General features: G+C 33.1%; 1 protein-coding gene across 1 annotated transcript in view; it reads right to left on the reverse strand.

The window, feature by feature from the left end:
* Positions 1-8,973: 8,973 nt before the first annotated feature.
* LOC106132272 (protein O-mannosyl-transferase TMTC2) overlaps positions 8,974-20,810 on the reverse strand; it is a 58,982-nt gene continuing 47,145 nt past the window's right edge. The window contains exons 7-12 of the mRNA XM_013331632.2: positions 14,737-14,822; positions 14,021-14,283; positions 13,327-13,473; positions 12,939-13,023; positions 11,176-11,354; positions 8,974-9,219 (exon numbers count right to left, since the gene is read on the reverse strand). Coding sequence (XP_013187086.2) covers positions 9,046-9,219; positions 11,176-11,354; positions 12,939-13,023; positions 13,327-13,473; positions 14,021-14,283; positions 14,737-14,822 — 934 coding nt within the window. The 3' untranslated portion in view covers positions 8,974-9,045. The remainder of the gene's footprint in view (positions 9,220-11,175; positions 11,355-12,938; positions 13,024-13,326; positions 13,474-14,020; positions 14,284-14,736; positions 14,823-20,810) is intronic.

Here is a 20,810-nt window from a genome sequence, read left to right on the forward strand (position 1 = left end):
GGGATCCAATCCCGCGATGAGCGGACACACGGGTTTTAAGGTTGTGAAGTTTTTATCATTAAAAATTACTCAAATGTTGATTTTTATCACCTAGGCTATTTGCCATGATGTGATTTCAGTATACAAAAATTTGGAATTTGATCACCCACGTGACCAAAATGGAATAAACCAATTACATTTGTATCCAAGGTAGGTAATGAAGTAAAGAATGAAGAACTACATGTAAGGATAATGAAGAAGAGAATGAGCACATTTTAGAAAATTGCAAAGCAAATAGATTCAGAATAAAAGAAGAATCTCAAGTTTTTAATCCTGTCCCTTGAATATAAATTACTGTTTGCCAAAAACATTGACGACAATAATAAATAAATAAATCAGACAAAGAAATATTATAAATACTAAACAATATCTTCCAAAGCGTCCCATCGAAGCAACGCGCTCAATGCTGGCAGCATTTCTCCGCTGAATGGTAGACTATTTCTTTGATAAAGATTGTGCTGCCTTGGGTTAACCGATTGCTTCCATGAGTTCAACAATTTCTTTGCTTCTGGGCCCCAGGGACTTTCACTTGATTGATTTTAACAATCGACATGAAAAGAAAATACACAATAAAAATGCGAATTTTTGTGTGCTCCTAAATCTAACATAGCTTAACCGCAAGACTAAATTTGAAAGGTTAGTAAGAAAAAAAAAAAGAAAAAAAGAAATTAATGAAAACGAAAATAGTGATTCATGCGAAAGCACAACAATGACTTATTACTTATTAACTACGTATAAGTACGAGTAATACAAAACCGAGCGCCACACTTTGTGTTTCTTTTGTTATGTGTCATTTACATCTGGGCTGATCCGTAACATGTTGCTCTATCTAACTAACCGTATGTATCATAGATATATAAATTGCGCTTGGAAGTAGTTCAGACCTTTATAATGAACTTGTATTTCATCCGCCATAGTTTTAATTTAAACTATATCTAGTTAGCCGACTATTTATCTGTAATTGTAGTTTTGCAAGTTGCTAAATCCACGCGTTCAATATTGATAAAAGTTTAAAATTGATAAATTTTGAAAATTGAATGTCAAAGAATTTTCGTTTATATTTTCCATCTCATTAGAAAACAATATAAAGGATACATGTAACTAAATTTTTAAAACTGAAACTGATATTTTTAAGTTCTGTTAAATAGAATTAACTTAAAATTATGTTAATAATATAATATTACTTTACCATAAAATCATAATAGTTAGGTCTACTTTAAAAGCTGTAATTAAATAAAAAAAGAAACAACTTATATGAAGTTGAGATATACCTTTTTTAATTCGGTTGAAAATTTGCAGTTATACCAGAATCCGATTTGAGCATATAGGTAGTATTTCAAATTATTATATCTACCTGGAAGTAAAGTTACTGAATTATAAATTAGAATTTAATCATAACATAGTTTAACTTCGCGATTTATGTTGTTTTAGGACAGATTGCCTTTAGCAACGCAAACCTTTATTAACTTAATTTTATCAGTAAATTGTTAGTTATTAATGTACAGTTGTGTGTTAATGTTGAAACTAAAATTACAGTTTCTTAACCTTTTCCTTTCCTTTTTTAGCCTAAGTATATTTGTGTCCCACTACAGAGTAATTGCTTTTTTTAATAAAAACTAATCTCAATAAAGAAATAGTTGTCTCCTTCGCACTATTAAATTATATTATATATTTACCATTTTATAGATCAATTTGATGCGATACATACATACTCGTACATAAAATCATAGCTCTTTTGCGAAGGGGTATGCAGATACTACATCTTTCCACTTGCCGCGCCCCTGAATACGCTTCATCCATATTCGTGAGTCTCTTTTAAGTTTGTCGGTTTCAGGTACTTTTGACCTGACCTTTTGCCAGGACGTCCCCAATTTGATAGTCCTGTCAATTTAGTCATTGGAAGCTTCATAAATACCCAAACAGCTGAAAAAAGTTAAATCTTTTAAAAAAAATATTAAAAACATTTTTCAAAATTACCCATTATTCCGGTTTAAGGGAAAAACAATGATTTACAATTCATGTAACTTCACTCTTATTTTTTGTCTTATTTGATCGATTGAGTTCCTTTGAATTGATGTTTGTTAGCTATAAAAAAGGCAATAGGTCATGACATAAAAAGGAACCCCTAGAATAAAATAATATTGAATTATTACCTAACTAAAAAAATTACTCATTTTTTATCTCGGAAATTAAATTTTTATAAGAAAAGTATATAAACGATAAAAAGCGAAAAATCTATACTTAACTATGAAAATATAACACTGGTATGATGATGAATAGACAGAGAGGCTATATTCGAAAGCTACGTTTTATCTGGTTTGTTTAATGAATGAATTGAATTCAGATATATTATGCACAGGTTGCTAGTCCATCGCCTAGATCTAATCAGATATCTCGTTATTGGCAATAGAAAGTTCTTACTCAAGGGACTGCTAGTTAAATTGTGTAATTATAACAGACAGAAATAAGTATATTAAGGCGTATAGAAAATGGCAAATTGGATTTAGTCGCCTATGGGTTACGTAGGGGAGATCGCGCCGCAGCAGGCAGCTTTTTGTGTCAGATTTTAATAAGCTCTGGGCTTTAGCGTCGTGCGGCGGGCGGCGGAAAAGATAAATAACTTTATGTCATTCTCCTAATAATGGAAAGAAGATTTATTCGAGATTGCTTTTGATTATAATTCGTTTAATTATGCTCCGGTCGTAAGCTCATTATTTATTAACACGTAGCTTTACGTAGGTATCGATAAAACCGTTTATTCAGTGAGGTCAATAAGGGTTCGAGTTCGCGCAATTTAATTAAACCTTAAATTATTTACCCTTTCACTGAAAAACCTCTGAACTGATTTTGATTATTGAAGGAGGAAATTTTTTATGTTTGAACAGTATTCTGGACGTAACCTTGCTACCTTCTTGGGAAGCAAATTTCTATTCTTGGCTACTATAGGAGTAGGAATGAGAATGTCATGAATGGTCCTATTTTTGTTTGTCACAAAATCGCTTTATCATGTGAAAATCATAAATTTTCTTGTAGACTATGGGAAGCTGTTTCTGAAGCTCAATCAATAAACCATCCAGCATGAAACATGGGCTTCAAATCTTATGGCGATTGGCTGTCTACCCCGTTAACCGTTGCGTGTTAACCTATGCTGTAACGGTTACGTCTTGGAGAAGTTTGTAGACTACGGGCGCAGGCTATACAAAACCTGACTTGGCGAAGCTGATATGCTTACCAATTGTCTTCAAACAGACACCGCAAAACGGACAAAGAGAAAATAAAACTCGTAAAACGGTCCCCAGGCCACAAAAACTAGAAACACGTAGAGATGATGAATATACCATATAACTAGCTGTCCCAGCAAACGTTGTTTTAGCCATATAAATAATTTTTAAGAAATTACTATTTAAAAAAAATTTGTTAAGGGTGGACTACCTTTATCACTAAAGGGTATGAAAAATAGATTTTTGTCGATTCTCGGACCTACTCAATATGCTCACAAAATTTTATGAGAATCTGTCAAGCCGTTTCAGAGGAAACGAATATTGTGACACGAGAATTTTATATAGGTACATACATGCATATAATCACGTCTATATCCCTTGCGGGGTAGACAGATCCAACAGTCTTGAAAAGACTGATAGGCCACGTTCAGCTATTTGGCTTTAAGATAAAATTGAGATTCGAATAGTGACAGGTTGCTAACCCATCGCCTAAAAAAGAATCCCAAGTATGTAAGCCTATCCATCAGTCGCCTTTAACGACATTAATGGGAAAGAGATGGAGTGGTCCTATTCTTTTTTATATTGGTACCGGGAACCACACGGCACTACCGGGAACCACACGGCACGGCATTTTATATAAGTATATGATAATATATGTGTAATTCACTGTAATTTTAATGCCACTTAATGAGACCAGATGGACCGGTAAACTGACGCTGTCGTCCCGGACAATGCCATTAAAATGATAATAACAAAATGAATGAAGTTTCACGTAAAGCCGTATGCTATGAATATTAAACCGTTACTATTTACATGTTGATTGCGAACTTGTATAACGCTATGTAACAGTCTATGGTTATGGCTATAATTTTATTAGAATAATTTAGCTGTGACGATACTAGCACGTTTATGTTTAAATGGATTTATTACTTATGCTGTTCTTAATCAAAATTTAATTTTTACTTTATTAAATATACCATTGTGATTACATCGGAAATAATGAGATCATAAAAAGGAACAAACCGAAAAAATCTTGATAATTAACTCAACAAACCTCAGTCGTTCAACCATCTTATTATTATATATAATATTATATATAAAATAGTTTTATAATTAAGCTCCCCTCGAGTAAAACAAAAATCTCATTTACGAGTTTCTCCCGATCTCTCGAAAAATTTGTGAAATTCTTGTCGAGAGCTCCTCTACATTTTCCAAAGAACAAAGGTACCTGCCAAATTTTAGCTTCCTGCGTCCAGTAGATTCGACTGTTCATTGTGTGCCGGTCAAGTATTACACAGTAACGCAAGAGTTTTACTTATTACTAGCTTTCGTTCGTGGCTTTGCCCGCATGTCAAGTATTGATATAATACTCGAAATATATATAATAAAGTATAGATGTCTTTCCGAAATAAAGTTATTTTTATGCAGAAAGAGATCAATTGCATAATTAAATATGCATGCTGAACATTAAATAAGATGAAAGCTTTACTTAACTAAGGAATTTTCCACTAGGAACGATTTTAAAATAAACCGCGTTAACTTTTCATAAGCTTATTTCACGGGACGTGATGATAACAAATTGCATTACTCCATCAAAATTGAGTTTTGTTAGACTTTACAACCCTTGCTTTTTGTCGATAAAACTGTGAAACAACTTTAAAAGTGTGAAACGTTGCGAGGATCACGTCATTGCATATCGGGTTCGTGACAATGATACCACACGGTTTTATCGGTAAAATGAAATTTTGCTGCAAAAATTCAAACTTCAGCCTTTTGCGTAGGGTTTTCGTAAAAGTATGCGTAATAAAGATATATGCTTGCAAATATACGAGTATAAATGGGAGCGTTGGAAAGACAAGAACAGAACGAAAGAAAAGACAGAAAGTATCTTGATTGCATCGAAGAAGCTCTGGTGAAGACTACCCTTAACATTAAGAAAGTAATCATGTCACTTGAAAATGTTATGTTATGCAAACAATTAACAACGTAATGTTTGGCTAATCTTCTTAAAGTGCGTCCTTCGGACGTACAAAATCTGTTTAAATGCAATGGAAAAATATATGTACTGTATTTATTATTATACTGTACTTGTTTCTTTATGTTAAATACATTTTACCTAATAGGTAACAAAGTAATAACGCGTAAAAATTACAGCCATCGACAAAGAACTTTACCTCCCCATACAACGATTTCTACAATTCAATCTACAACATTGTTGTCTGTAGACTGTATCTTGCCAATACTCGTAGTAGCACAAATGTAAACGCGAAATGTGTCAAGATGGACGCAAAGCATGGAAAATAAATAGCATCGAGGGAAATTACTACCAGCTATATAGAGACTGCCTTCTTGAGAATTTTCCGCGATCGAAAGAGATAGGCTATGTGAGCTAAATGCTTTTTTCCAAGTTATTTGACATGTCTTTCTTGGCGGCATGCACAACCGCGCACAAAAAATATTACGTTCAAAATATTCGCGCCAACGACCATCCTAATCGCTTTTCTTGTCTGCGTCAGAAACATATCAGCTTATCTGTAATGTGAGTAGGTAGTATCAACCTATCTTGCATACGCTGGTTTTTTGTTTTCAAAACTTCAGATATTTTTCTTACATTTAATTTTGTGTCTTGTCTTTTAGTTTCATAAGATACTACATGATATACGAGTATGTATATCTTTTTTATACTAGAGGAAGCCAGGGGCTCTACCCGCGTATACCGAAATATCTCTTTAATTCCCATTCCCGTGAGAATTTCGGGATATCCTCTCTTAGACTAATTAAGAAAACTACATGTCAAATTATAAATATCTAGACCCAGCGGTTGAGCTATGCGTTGTCTGTCAATCACTCGGTAACATATTAGTTTTTATAAATAACTAGTTTAAACCTCATCTAGCTATTTCCTGATTATGAACTGACGATGAACTCTGGAGTTAATCACCTTTCATTGGATATTTTTGTTCTTCGAGCTCTAATATTTTTTACATAAATAGAATATTTCCTTGCCGAGGGACTTCACACAAACAAAACCAGCGCCAAATCATTCATCAAACGCCCACTAAAGCGGTATTGGCAGTCAAGAGTACTCGGAATAAAACAAAACTTTTTAAACTTTGAAGCCTTTATTTACAAAAATTCCAACAAATAATATCACTTTGGGATTTCGCTTTATAGGTATAACGCCGCAATAGGTTCATGCCATACATTTCTTCGAAACAAATACTGAATACAATTCCTCATGTACGAGTAACTTACAGTATAAGTCTATTTTATATAACTTGTAAAACTGTAATACATGTAAGTAGTATATATAATCGGAAGTTGAGAAGATAATGAAATAGAAATCGGGGAATATTCTTCGAAAATAAATCGAAAAGGTTTATAATAATATATAAATAGGTCATTTTGGCTTTGCCGAAGTCAGGTAGACATTTCAAATGAGTATTTGAAAATCAGTAGTGATTTTGTACAATACCTAACTACTTAGAACTTATATACCTATTAAACAGATTTAAATATCCAGAGATGAAGGATGTAGGAACGTAATTCTTAAGACAGCAATATTACCTCAATATAATAAGTTATCATTAAGATATCGTAAAAGGAATACAAATATATCTATTGATGTACGTCTACGTACGTATTATGATAAGAAATAATATTGGTAACTTATTTTAATTTACATTTCAGAAAAACCTGAAAAATACATATTGTGTACAGATTCCTTGCAGAGGTGTCAGTTAACAATTCTTTTATAAACTATACGCTATGAAACTAACGTACATCAATTTAATATAGTAAGTATGTTAAAATATGTCAATCGGTTACTTTCGGAATGTTCATTGCTTTTTGGTTTTAATCCATTCGAGTTGCAACTAAAGCATCGTAGAATAACTCTTATAATTCTATATAATTCCATCAATTTCGTAATTGCATCCGTATATTTAAGTGTTTTGAAATAATATTTTAATCTTTACATTGAACTAAACTGAATCATTTACCTTGGCATTTAACTATAACTACAAAGCGTAATTTACATTTTATTGTCACAGGTGTGAAAAAAATTATTATAACAAAATAAGAAAACAAAAGTCTTCGTTTAAGAAAATAAAAATGCATCTTATTTTACTTTCTATCAAATAAGTATGAATACTTAGCATGAAACCCTGTAGAAACGGTTTTACATCTTTTTATGCTTTTTCCTAATCAAGTCGAAGATTTTAGAGTAGTATATTTTTTGAATGAACGATAATGTGTATGCATGTGTAAATTAAGACAAATATTTTTATGTGATAAAATATAATAGATACATACTTAAAATTATAAACTAAGAATTTTTAAATGCATAAATATTTACGAGTACAAGATATGTTCGTACCACAGAATCTGATGGTTCGTATCCATATAAATCTATATTTCTGTATAATTCATAAAACTATATAAAATAAAGCCATTTTGTATTAACTTTGTTCTCGTTGATTAGGTCTTTCGGAAAATCAAAAATACTTTTAAACAAATATCTTGATTTTTTTAATATTTGAACTATAAATTCTCGACCTCACTGATAAAATGCAAACACGTTTAAAAAACAGAACAATAACCTGTCATTTGTATTTAAGACAGTATCAATTAAATTTGGAGGTTAAAGGTACTCTGAGTAAAAAGAGTTGACTCCTCATTAGTACCAGAATTAAGAGAAAGCAGAATCATGGGGTATTTAGAAACCAATAAGACTCTCATGAGGGCTCTCTATGAAATGAGAGAAGAGGGAAAGCGAGATAAGACATATGCCTTTTCAAAGTTTGTAAATAACCCCCGTGTACTTTTATGAAATACTTACGCATTTGATTATGATTTATTAACCTTAAATTGCACATTAGCTTTTCAAACCTATCAGTGAGGTATGTCTGTCCAAAACCATCCAAATAGAAAAGCTGGAATTATGATTTATTCAAATCTTTCTTATAAAGTACAACAAAAGATAATCCCCCTTTTAAATGTAAATAATATGTGTATCACAGTTTAAAACAACTCATGTAACACTAGCCTTTGATTCGATCAAACAGTTATTAATTACATCAGGCAATAAACAAAATCTAGCTTAAAAAGAATGGAAGACGAAACAAATAGATTAACTCCCAATAATATCCAAATTATTGGACATAACGTTTTAAAAATAGATAAATATTTCGCACAGTCATGTATAAAATGTCTTATAATAAGGTCTATTTACAATAAATTTCTAACTAGTATCTTTTTTATTTTTAACATCTTAATGCGTCGTGGATTTTTAAGTGTGGGATATTTTTGTCCTTTGTTAACTCACTGTTCATCTTTCAGTTGCTTATATTGTGCTTGTATAATAACTATTTACATGGTGGAATACTTCAATGGACCTATTAATTTTATACATTAATGATATAACTGATATTAATCTACTTAATACTTCACAATTTAAAAATTGATACCGTTAAAACAAAAACAATTTTTTTTTATCTATCTACAAACATTTAAACGTGGGGTGAGTAAGTTATACTCGTTTTTAATTTTCCTGACTTTTATTAGACTTTTAAACTTTACTGGAAAACATGGATTTCTATGAAAAAATCTATTGGGTTTACAAAAAACTATTTTTCATGTTAACTGAAATATAATCCACAATAATAAAATATATTTAATGTTTTACAAAACAACAAAGTAATGCCAACCGTGATTGAATATTTCGGCATCTTATATTAACTTTGGCAATTGACTTCCTATTATTTGATGTGTCATATTCTGTGTTTTAATTTACGTTGAAATATTTTCTAGCTATCACTGAAGCGACTCTCCTCATATTGGTCAAAATGATTTCGTCATCTGGAACTAGTTTTAGCGCCCGGTTGTACGCGAGCACCGCTTCGGCGTACTTGCCGTTTATATGGTGGATAGCACCAAGGTTGGAGTGGTAGTCGGCATTCTGTAAGAAAAAAGTTAAATGATTTTAATTTTTTGAGTGTGAAATGTCGAGTGATTTTTAGAAATAATTTGAAAGCTAATAATTTAGAATAATTGCGTTCAAACTGTGTTGAATGTATTATGCGAAAATATTAAAGAAAGTATTTTTTTACTCATTAGATTATCTGCTTCTATTCCTTCGCTTTATATAGGTACATTTTTTTGACGTTATTCAGTTTAAAAAAATTACAATTTATGTTCATAACAACGATTTTAGGACAAAACTCAGAGTATCGACTTAATTATAAATAATTAAGAATAGAGATGGCATAACTGCAAAAATAACATGCCAGTAAAAATTGACTTGGGACCAAAAATGGCGGCTTTTCGTAGTGCTTCGCGCATTATAATATCGATAGTTGCACTTGCATTGCACGTTCCGTGTGGTTCCGTTTCCGTTTAGAAAAGGACCACTACAACTCTTTCTCATTCATGTTCTTTTTGTATTCATGTATTTGCTTCATATTAATAAAGCCTAAATTTTTCACACTTGCACAAGGTAATACTTTCTAAATAAATAAAATTAACATAATTTCTTAAGCAATTTTTAGGTCGGTTTAAATAAATAATCATTTTTTATTTAATGTCAAGTGGAGGGAAAAGTCGGAATGGGGAAGGCCTAGACAAACGTATCTTGATCAAATTAAGGACGTCTTAGCAAAAGGTCAAGTGTACCCGAAACCGATGAGCTTGCATGAAGAGAGTTATTAATGTGGTTGAAGCTAAAGAAGTATGCAGAGATCGTGGCAAGTCGAAAGATGGAGTCTCCGCCTGCCCCTACTACTGTCCCTCCGAAAAAAAGGCGTGATTTTATATATGTATGTCAAGTCCTTTATTACAATGGAATAAAGTATAAAGAAGAGAAACAAAGTCCAAAGGTACAGCTTATTTCAAATGAAATCTCTTCCAGCAGACCCGTGAGTGGAGGAGTTAAAAGAATTTCTTAAAAGAAGTTTTTTCTTGTAAAATTTCCCTTTTCCACCACAATTATAAATCTTTACATGTTGACGAACATTAGAAAAAATTCGAATAGACATATATGTCACCCTGTATACACACATACTGTACATATGTGACATACATTTTTTCGTCCCAGGAAATACCCCAACTCATAAATTTACATCACGTGTGCTGTGTTTTGGACCTTATAAATTTATAAGTATACCAAAGTTCAACTCAATCTGTCAAGTAGATTTCTTGTGATGGAACAATTTTCTGGTTTTATTTGACAAGAAACAAGAAAATACATAGACAATTAATACGATACAAAGACTCGAAAGTACAGATACACTGAAAAATAATCATTTCTTCTTAAATCTTTACCTGTAGAAGTCTATCGTTACGGCAAAGCCATTTTTCCGACAGTTCGTAAAAGTTAAACACGAAGTTGTTAATTTAAAAAATCTTTTACACTATAATGTGATTAAAACTGTTCATTACGTTTGGACTACGTGAAACACAAAGTAGGGCTCAAGTTTAAAAATGTTAGTGGACCGTTTTTACGGAATGAAATGCTTAAAAGCGACGATAAGCTTAGCTGGTTTAGCGAAGATACAGAAGTTTTTTTTACATAAATTTTTACTTTAGCACGCGGGATTAGTGTGGTATAGAAATTCGTTATTTAGTTTTTCATTGCATGAAAAATATTTTCTTAGTGTTATTTTCCTTAATCGTACATAATCGGAGATAATTTTGCAACACTTGGTATGGCTGCTCCAAGAGTGAATAATTGGTACACTTGTGAATTAGTCAAACTAAAATTATTTGAAGGTCACAGTCTAATAAAGTTTATATAAAATAAGTATATATATATATTCTTATTCGCTGTAAGGGTCCAATACTCGAAGGTACGCCAAACCTATGGATTCTATTATATTTTATATTAATATATATATTATATATAAATTGTCTTTCATACGTCTGGTTTGAGTTCCACAGCGCGCCTGTACCACTTCTCGGCGTCTTTGGCGCGGTCCGCGTCCCGGAGCGCTTGCCCCGCCAGCCACGCCCGCCTGCCGTCCTCCGGAGCCAGCTTGGCGGCCCTCACCATCTGTCTGGCTGATTCGTTATATTTGCCGCGGTATTTAAGGAACACACCTGTGGAAGGCATTCTCATTATATTTCAAGATATAGTTGCACTATTGGTAATAATTATTGTGTAAAGTCCTTCAGTTGGCTGCATAGCATCGTTACATACGTTGCTATGCAACATTTCTATAATTATGTTCACAGCCGGATAAGAGAAAGAAAAATACATACAATACACATCATTGTGAGACTTCAAACACTCAATTACGAAATCAGCGTCCTGACTGTAATGTAATTAAGGTCACGAAAATAATTGCTGCAAAAAAGCCTCTACCTCAAATCCTTACAAGTACCTATTATGTTCTTAACATTATTTTTTTTACCAAGGTCGGTGTTGCAATAATGTTTAGTACCTACCTATTTTTAAAAAACAGATTTTATATTAAGATGTTTAAAAAGTTTTTGATTACTTAATTACTTATCTACCTTCTTTACCATACACATGTTACCTACATTTACTTATTGTGAGATGGTTTCGCATTGTTACTTGTTATGTCTGACAACCCGTCTTACAAATAAATAAAATTGTTAAATTTTCACTTCAAGGATTTATGAACGAAAACACCTAAACCTTTAAATTATTTCGAACACCAACCTCCCAATGGAGTAATTAGACTTCAGTCGATCGCATTTAAAACAAAAACATGCATGTGACGTTTAATTACACAGGAAAAACAAGTCTAAACGCATTTCGGGCGAGCGCTGTTGCAATCAACGACAAGTGGTGCAAACGCTAGATGAAAATTGGATAGGAAGTTGATAACGGAATTTGTGGGGGGAACTGCAGGTGTGAACGTGGGCTGGCTAGACCCGGCCCTCGAGATTGAAAGCCCGCCCCTGGTATAATGGCTTACAATAAAACAACTTGAGGAAAATCGACAGCTATTGTTTTTAGACAGAATCATTATCGTTGAGTATTCGAATGTCAGTAAGATACGCGGCGCGCCAGACGTTCAGTTCGCTGTTTTTTTTTTTTATTATTGAAAATATTGTTTTAAGATAAAAAATACTATTGTTTTAAAAAGTAAGCATGTGTTTTCGTAGTTTAATATATCAGACACGCAACATTACACTTATAGAGGCGTTTACATTGGAAATCCTACATGAGGATTCTACTTAAAAATATAGTGTGAAACAGCAATATGGGTAACAGAAACTTTTCATTAGTCATGCACACTACACTTATTACGATTTTTTTAAAACGCATTTTGATACATAATTTAATCATATGGTTAAAAATTAAAACAAATCCAGAATTACCATTTAGCAATAATACACGGTAATAAAAGCGCACGTAACGTACCCATTTATTTATTCTCGGACGTTTCGAATCATGTTTCAACGATCCGTGGTCACCGGGAGTCGCTCGGTACACACAGGTACGTTATATGTTTTATTAATAAATAATATAATGCAACGCGAAAGTTCAAAATCAATTAAATCCAGAAGTCTTTCATCAATATCAAAGATATCTAGCTAAGTGCAGAGTAACGAAGGTTATGCTCCATGTCAATCTACAGTATAGTGCTTTGATACTCTTTCCTGATAGAAGAAGGTTTAATTTAATATTATTTATCACCATGATTTACTTACTATACTGTTCTCGCACTGAAGGATGCTTGGGAGCCATTTTTACAGCCTTCTTGAACATCTTTTCCGCTTCGGCGAGTTTATTTGCCTGCAAAAATGTATAACTTTTATCATTGTATTACTAGATTGATTTTGCCTGGAGCTAAGTAAGCTACTTTACAATGTCCGTTGCTAAACATTTCCTTACATTGATACGTATTAGGGTAATAGAAAAAACAATGTTAATGAATGTTCATAGAGAACAGATTTAAAATAATTAAACATGCTTAATTTCTCAATACATCATACATCAGTCAGTTGTCATTTCTTCTCTTTCTTTTATAGAATAAGAATTATAAAGTACGTTGCATGTAGTTAATTTTTGTAGTAAAAAATATGTAACACTACTTACATTTCTTGAAATATCTTCAGCCAGCGAAATATATTTTGCGGCATCTTTAGGTACCGGTTTCTCGATTTCGCCACATTTGACAGCAGTGGTGGTTCCTTTAGTTTTTCTCATTACATCGTAAACCTCTTCGGCCATTGACTCGATAGACTGAAATTTACCAACATATAAATACTCTTTTTATAGATTACGTTTAAGTCTAACACAGTTTTACCCATTCATACAAATCTTCATTTTGTTACTATTGTGGCGACATCTCTACGCCACTCGTCACAACATCAAATCAAACAACTAATGTCAATCATCGCGAAGAAATTGACGCGCTCAACCAATAGCAGCGAAGAATCTAAATCGCGATTTCAGAGATTTCACGGATTGGAGCTATATATACAACCTCCGACACAACACCGTCGGAGCCGCGGGTCCCCAGGCATAACACCTAGCCTGGCGGAAGATCTTCCCTTTGGTGGCGGTCGAGCCGAATCATTGCTCCCGCTACACTATTATATTTTAAAATATACTTCAATAAATCTTGTATCATTTCTGAACCTTGCAAAACTAGTAAAAAAGTTTAATGATTGGTTGAAAATTAAAAAAATACTTCTTAAGTATCATGTAAGGTGTCTCCTAATAGTAAACTACAAATGTGGGATAAAAAGAATGTTTGTTGAGAGTTAGATATTCATTTAATAATTACCCGTCTCGTCCACCCCTGCGCTGGCTCATAGTCATCAGGTAGCATATCCAGAGCTTCTTCATAAACTGAATGTGCTTCCTCCAAACGCCCAGAAGCCTTATGAAGCGCTGCAAGCTGCACCAATGCTGAAACCTTGGCTGCGAAGTTCTCTCTTCGGTCTCGTACCGTAGACCCGTCAGATTTTATTCCAGCTCTTAAGATTTTAGCTGCATCTTCGAGTCTACCTTCGGCTACCAGCGACACGCCCATATTCACGTATGCGACTAAAATTAATATATGTATTATTATTTCAAATTTTTAAAAAAATCTGTAGTGGAGTGGTTTTATGAAGAATATACATACGACTCGTCTTCTTGTAGATATGACAATGGTGGCTTAAGGATAAAATTATATATAAAATATAACATTCCTAGTGAGACTGATACGCAGCCGACCGTTCAAACTCCATCAAAACTTATTTTTTCTGGGTTATATAAATTTTATGGATAACATACATTTTAAGTGACAGTAAAACTAATAGACTAAATTAATGATGGATAGTGGCAATAAGCAGTGATAAAAAATTAAAATATTAGTTTTACGGCAAACATAAATATATTAGTAAGAATCATTTGAATTATGGTAGGAATAGCCCAAATTGGGAATAGGGATGATCATTAAGATTAAAAGAATGTAGTTTAGTTACTTTTTTAAGTTATTTAAAAGAAAATACATACGTGCCATCGACGGTCTGTAATTGATTGCATTATTGAAACTTTTGATAGCTTCGTTATATCGCTTTTGTGATTGAAGTACAATTCCTCTGAAACAAAAGAGAAAATTATTTTAGAACGGAATTTTTTCAGCCTGGGCAATCCGGGGTCCTTCAGACCATGATCCAGAAGGGAGTTGGTCAGGTTATTACAACGGGAAATAAATTGAGTTTTTCAGTTCTAAATTACCGGGAAACTACGGCTGAGGCTTTGTCTTTACAAATGTTATTATTGCCTCTTTGGTGAATATGTAGCAAGCAATTGATAACAAGTTGAACGGGTAGCTAGCATTATTGCAAATGTTAAAATAATAAAATTGACAACATTACTCGTTATACATTCTTTTGAACTATATTATGTTAAAAGTGTGTTAAAACAAAAACACTTTCTCAGAATTGAGGTAACTCTCATCACGAAATTATGAAATGAATTAATGAATTTTAGCATGCACTTAGTTCGAATCATTGTAATACATGTAAGTGTAATGTTCAAACAGGATATTCAATAAAAGACAACGTGCACGGACAAAACCACGAGCAATAACTATTTAAAAATAAATTTCCATTGCAGATGCCTGCAGCTAATACCTAAAACGTTTTGTTCACAACAACGAAAAATAATTGAAGCGGTAATTTCGTTTTGTTTGCGGCTGTACCTATTCTTGCGAGCAATATCGGTCGCATGAATAATGCAGGTACCAGCACGAGTCGGGCTTTGCCTGGCAAGCTTGCACTAATGAGGGACATCCAACTCGGTCGGGTATACCATCGCTGCAATAATGTGTTAGTAATACCTTGTAATTATTGGCTAGTTGCTGCATGTCATTGCATAACATGAATTAGAAAACTTTTTGTGTTAAAATGAAATGTTTGTATAATTATAAAGCGGGCAGGAAATGGTTGAATAAAACAACTGAGGTGCCTGGGAGTTTCAGTGAAACAAGCCTTTTGAAAACTTAAAAATAAAAATGTATGCTTCTATGGATGCTGAATAAGACAGTCAAAATCTCAAAAGTAACTAAGTAAGTCTTCTGTTTTAAAACTAATCTAACATTCGAAGTCGTTTTAATTTGAAGTCATAATACAAAATAAGTATTAAAAGGAAAAAGGCAATGAAAACATATTCTTATATAAACATTTAAAGTTGCATGTACAAGTCCCTCTTTATTGTATAATTTGTTCAATCTTCGGTTGATCACGCACTGACTATTATTTTACACATACACTCCACCCTCATTAAACGTGATAAATGAATAAATCTGGCATTTGTATGTTACACGTAGAGTGCATAACCTATAGAACGGTTATTTGAGTTAACATTTATATTACATTTATTCTTTGGTTTCATTCCTTTCTCTTGGCAGCTGTTGTTCATATAAACCTCTTTCTACATTGATTATTTTCAGAAACCTTTTTAGATTTCTTAAAACAAAAAAGAAAAACTTATACTACTTTTTCTTGTTAACTATTGAACGAGCCAAGGGTCTGGTAGGTCAGTCTGAATAAAACTAGATTAGATAGAACTAGATAGATTTACGGATGTACAAGGCGTCAATTTTAAAGAATTAAGCACACTATTCCTAAAATCCCATGGTAAAATTTTTCTCGGTCACTACGCAGGGATCCCTGCCTGACATTTTTTTTATTTTGTCACTTTATAGAACCGGATTTTTTTTATTTTTGCGAACGCTCTACTACACTTAATAGCTATACTAAGTCTACTGTAACAAGGTATCCACTGAAGGTTCAATTACGGTACGTTGACGTTAGGTTTGCATAAATTAAGATGACGTTATGTTTGTTTAATTTGTCACGTTTGAGCAAAGGAATTCTTTTATGAGAATTACGGACCAAAATTAAAATTTAGTCGAAATATAAACGTATACTTGGTTCCCGCGTACTTCGAACATTATCCTAATTCCCATCTAAAAAACTAATTTATTATATGCAAAAGTAACTCTTTATCTGAGCAAAACCAATTTGGATAGAATTAATTAAAGAGGAAAATATGTAATAGAGTATGTCTTGGGCAGAAGCTATTTAAGATATAGAAATGCGTTAGGTAGTTAATTAAATGCTATAAAGTTAATAAAAATATATCACAAGACTCTCCTTTCAGTAAATTAGGCCCACCGAGTGTGAAAATCCTATGTTACTAAAGTCTATAATCCTAAGTAATAGGTCCATTAGGTCGCGTATCATCGACGACCCATAGCCAGATATTTTTTATCTGCCATTTCCACCCGCGCGCCCTTATCTGGTACAACAAATAAATATATAAATTTCGGTCAAACAGAAACAGAATCTGTACCAAATCATAAATCTCAATATTTCAGGGACTGTTTTTTCACGAAGATTAACGCATTAGTACAAAACCAAGGTAGGCCGCTTGTTATGTATAATTTATTCAGTGCGACTCACGAAACGACTGGGATGCCCCTGCCATATACAGCGTACTACATTAAAGTTAGCACAGAAAGTCCTTTGAATGTTGTATAGACAGAATGCTCTTCAACAAGGCGCCTCGACCTAGGCAATCAAAATACTGAAACCCAAGTCAAACGTTAGTTCTTGCGTGATATATGTACATGTTTTGGCAAATATATGTCTACAGCTCAGCTCAGGGTCGCAATGAAATGCAAAATTTTTGTTTTATTTTTCGAAAAAGTATTTTTATTTTATTTCCATGCTCAACCAATACCTAACAAAATAATCACAGCAGGTTTACATCTGTACTCTTTATAATGTGTATGGTGTAGTCACGCGAGGCAGACATTCCGCGATTAAGCGCAGGTGACAAATTGTGAATTGAATTAATGTTTACCATCGTAAACAACACGCTCCACTAAATAATTCAAGTGGTTTATCAGTTCTAATGCGAGCAAACTAGGCTCACGTGTAACAATCACTCGGAAAACTTTGTTAAAGCCATCGATATTATTAGGAATCCGTTTAAATAAAACAGAACCATTATGATTACTTTTTCATAGCATGTTCTAAGTTTTAGGGTCTTTGAAAAAAAGCTGTAGTACGAGATCTAGAAATGAAATTGAAACGTGTCGATCTATAAAAAGAAATTATCAAGAAAGTTATTCTAGCATAAATCCGCAAATCAAATACATAAATACTAACCTAGCCAAAGGCCCGTGTAAATTATATGTAAAATCTGTAGCCATTAATCTTAATATACATATAGTTATGTGAACATGATTCGTTATCTCGAGCAATCTTGGTAGACTCCATGTATTCACACCTTCTTGGCGAATTCCCCAGCGGAGACATGTACGTGCTAAAGTGATTTCTTGCTCGAGAATTAGAATAATCTAATCTTTCCCCTAAATCACGGCCCGATTCTCATTATGTTTGCTTCTTGGTAGTAATTTTATGTAATAGAACATTCGTACCCATCTCGCATGTTTTATTGAAGGTTCTTTTTTAACTACGAGTATTGTCAGCCTCTATGGCGCAAAAATGCGCCTGTCTCTGAGACACAACGTCCCGGGTTTGAAAGCTGATCTAAAAAGAACTATTTTATTACAATGATATATCAAATCAAAAGTGACTTGCTTTGTTAATGTATGTAATAATTATTACTCGTATTTATCTTGTACTTTTTTATGTAGGCTGGTTGGCTGGAAGAGATTGCTTTTTTGGATAAGTCCGCCGTTGCATTAAATTTTAAAACAACATGCTAAAATCCAATCCAATATACTTAACAAAAAGGTTCTAACAGAACCTGTTTGACTTTATAACTTATCACTTTAAGCTTTAAAACGTAACAAGTTATAATTCTGTACCTATAGTAACGAATCCAAAACTAATCGTCTAGAAAGCACGACCAATTTCAATTTTCCACACGATTTTACTCCACGATATTGAACCTCTAATACCAATATTGTGTTGGTAAATTTATGCGGAGCCTCCTATTAAAGATCATATCGGGGCACGCGCGTAATACATAGCCTTAATAGAATAAGGATATGCGAACAATGCAGACCCATTCAGGCTTCAGGTGAAACGCTCGGCTTCTTAACACATGGAGGTAAAACTAAATAGAGATTACATGCTTATAAATAACTCGATCTCTATCGAGGGGGCTTAGAAGAATTGAACATAATAATATGTTTATAGCGAACTCTTAAAGGGAAATTTCTAGTAAAAAAGAACAATGTACTCGTATGTTTTTGTGAATATTATGAAAACAAATAAAATAACCTAATAAACTTCAAGAAGTTGGAGAGCGTCGGTGGTCGAATCGCGAGTTAAAACGCGTTGTGCATAAAAGCACCGGTTCGAATCCCACCGCGGCCATGTACCAAAGACGACGTTTTCGAAGTTCTATCTAAATTCCTCCCTACACATGGTAGTAGGTTCAAAAGAAATTCAGTTTCTAGTTGGAAGCCAGTCAAATTTTGCATAATAAACATATTGTAATCTATTTTTATTTCTTTGGTATTAACAAAAACAGAATAAGGTTATTTTTGTCAAAATCTAATAAATAAAGGAAAATTTAATGTGTTAGCTGATTAAACATTACCAATTTGATCCACGCTTTTACGACGTCTAATCGTCTTCTTTTAATGCCTCTTTACTCTCTAGTATTTTGGTCCTGGTTATGAAAAGAAGTTCGAGCTTAAAAGCCATCGTGAAATTCTGAATATATAATACATAGAATTCTGAATATATATATATATATATATATATATATATATATATAATAAATAAAGTGATAAAGACTATGTTAATACTTATCAATTTTATAATTTAACGTACTTTAATAAGTCGGACATTTCCTCGATTAAAAATATCTTGTCAAACAAAGATAGGATTTGACAACTGAATTTTAAGAGCTATATTTTGAATCGTACTGAAACTAAATTCCCACTTTAGGATCAGAATATTCAATTGGCTTAGTTTTAAAATAACTATCATTCTGAATGTATTATTTTTACTAAAACTGGGTACAGTAAACAACAAAGGAAAGTATTACCACGCGAAAATGAGCTCCGGGAACTGGGAAAATAATTTGCACTAATGGCAGTTGTCTACACTACGGCACCTGGAAACCACACGGCACATAGATGTGTGACACGGAGATGTGATCAAACCTATATTAAGGTAGTATTAACACTTTATACTACCTAAATATAACTTAACATTTTGTGGAAATTCCCACGGGAGTGAAACTCCGGATAAAAATAAAACGGAGAATAGAGACAGAGGCTCAAGTTGCAATTACAGATGAATTTAATATAAAATATTGCGGTGGACAAATGAGACGGCTGGAATCTCATCAAGTCGAGTGCTCTTCATCTGTCCTTTTCAGTAATTATATTATGATCCCAGAGCTAAAGTTAATTTGTAAAGCGGGCGATGATACTGAGAACAGACGGATGCACGATTTATATGTTTATGATATCAGAATATGTAAGTGGATGTATTTTTATATTACTGAGGCAGAGTAATTTTCCGTGTTTACATAAAAGAGTTAGTGTTATGTAACATATCTACCAGTATATTGTTGTATGTATGCATGTATGGTGTAATATATTTATTTTTTGTTTGGAGCAATTTCGCGATGGCATTTTCACAAATAAATATCTGGTTTTAAAATCTTATCTACCATACCCGTAGCTGTAGGTTAAGATACATATTACATACATACATACATACATAAAATCACGCCTCTTTCCCGGAGGGGTAGGCAGAGACTACCTCTTTCCACTTGCCACGATCTCTGCATACTTCTTTCGCTTCGTCCACATTCATAACTCAAGATACATATTCTGAGGTAGAAATAACACATTGATCAATTAAACACTGCGGAAGCACTTTCGCAGTTTTTGAGTGCCTAACTAACTTTGAGTTCCTAACTTGTAAACTTATTAACATTTTAAACGCGTTACTAGGCATGTATTTACCTTACAAAAGTAATTCACACGCATGACAACAGCGAGTAAGTAAATAAATAGGTACAGAATATAATCCGCGCATGATCGGGACACTGTTTTCAACATCATTTTATCACACATTTTCTCC

Source organism: Amyelois transitella, chromosome 14 (assembly GCF_032362555.1).
Source record: "Amyelois transitella isolate CPQ chromosome 14, ilAmyTran1.1, whole genome shotgun sequence".
NCBI lineage: Eukaryota > Metazoa > Arthropoda > Insecta > Lepidoptera > Pyralidae > Amyelois > Amyelois transitella.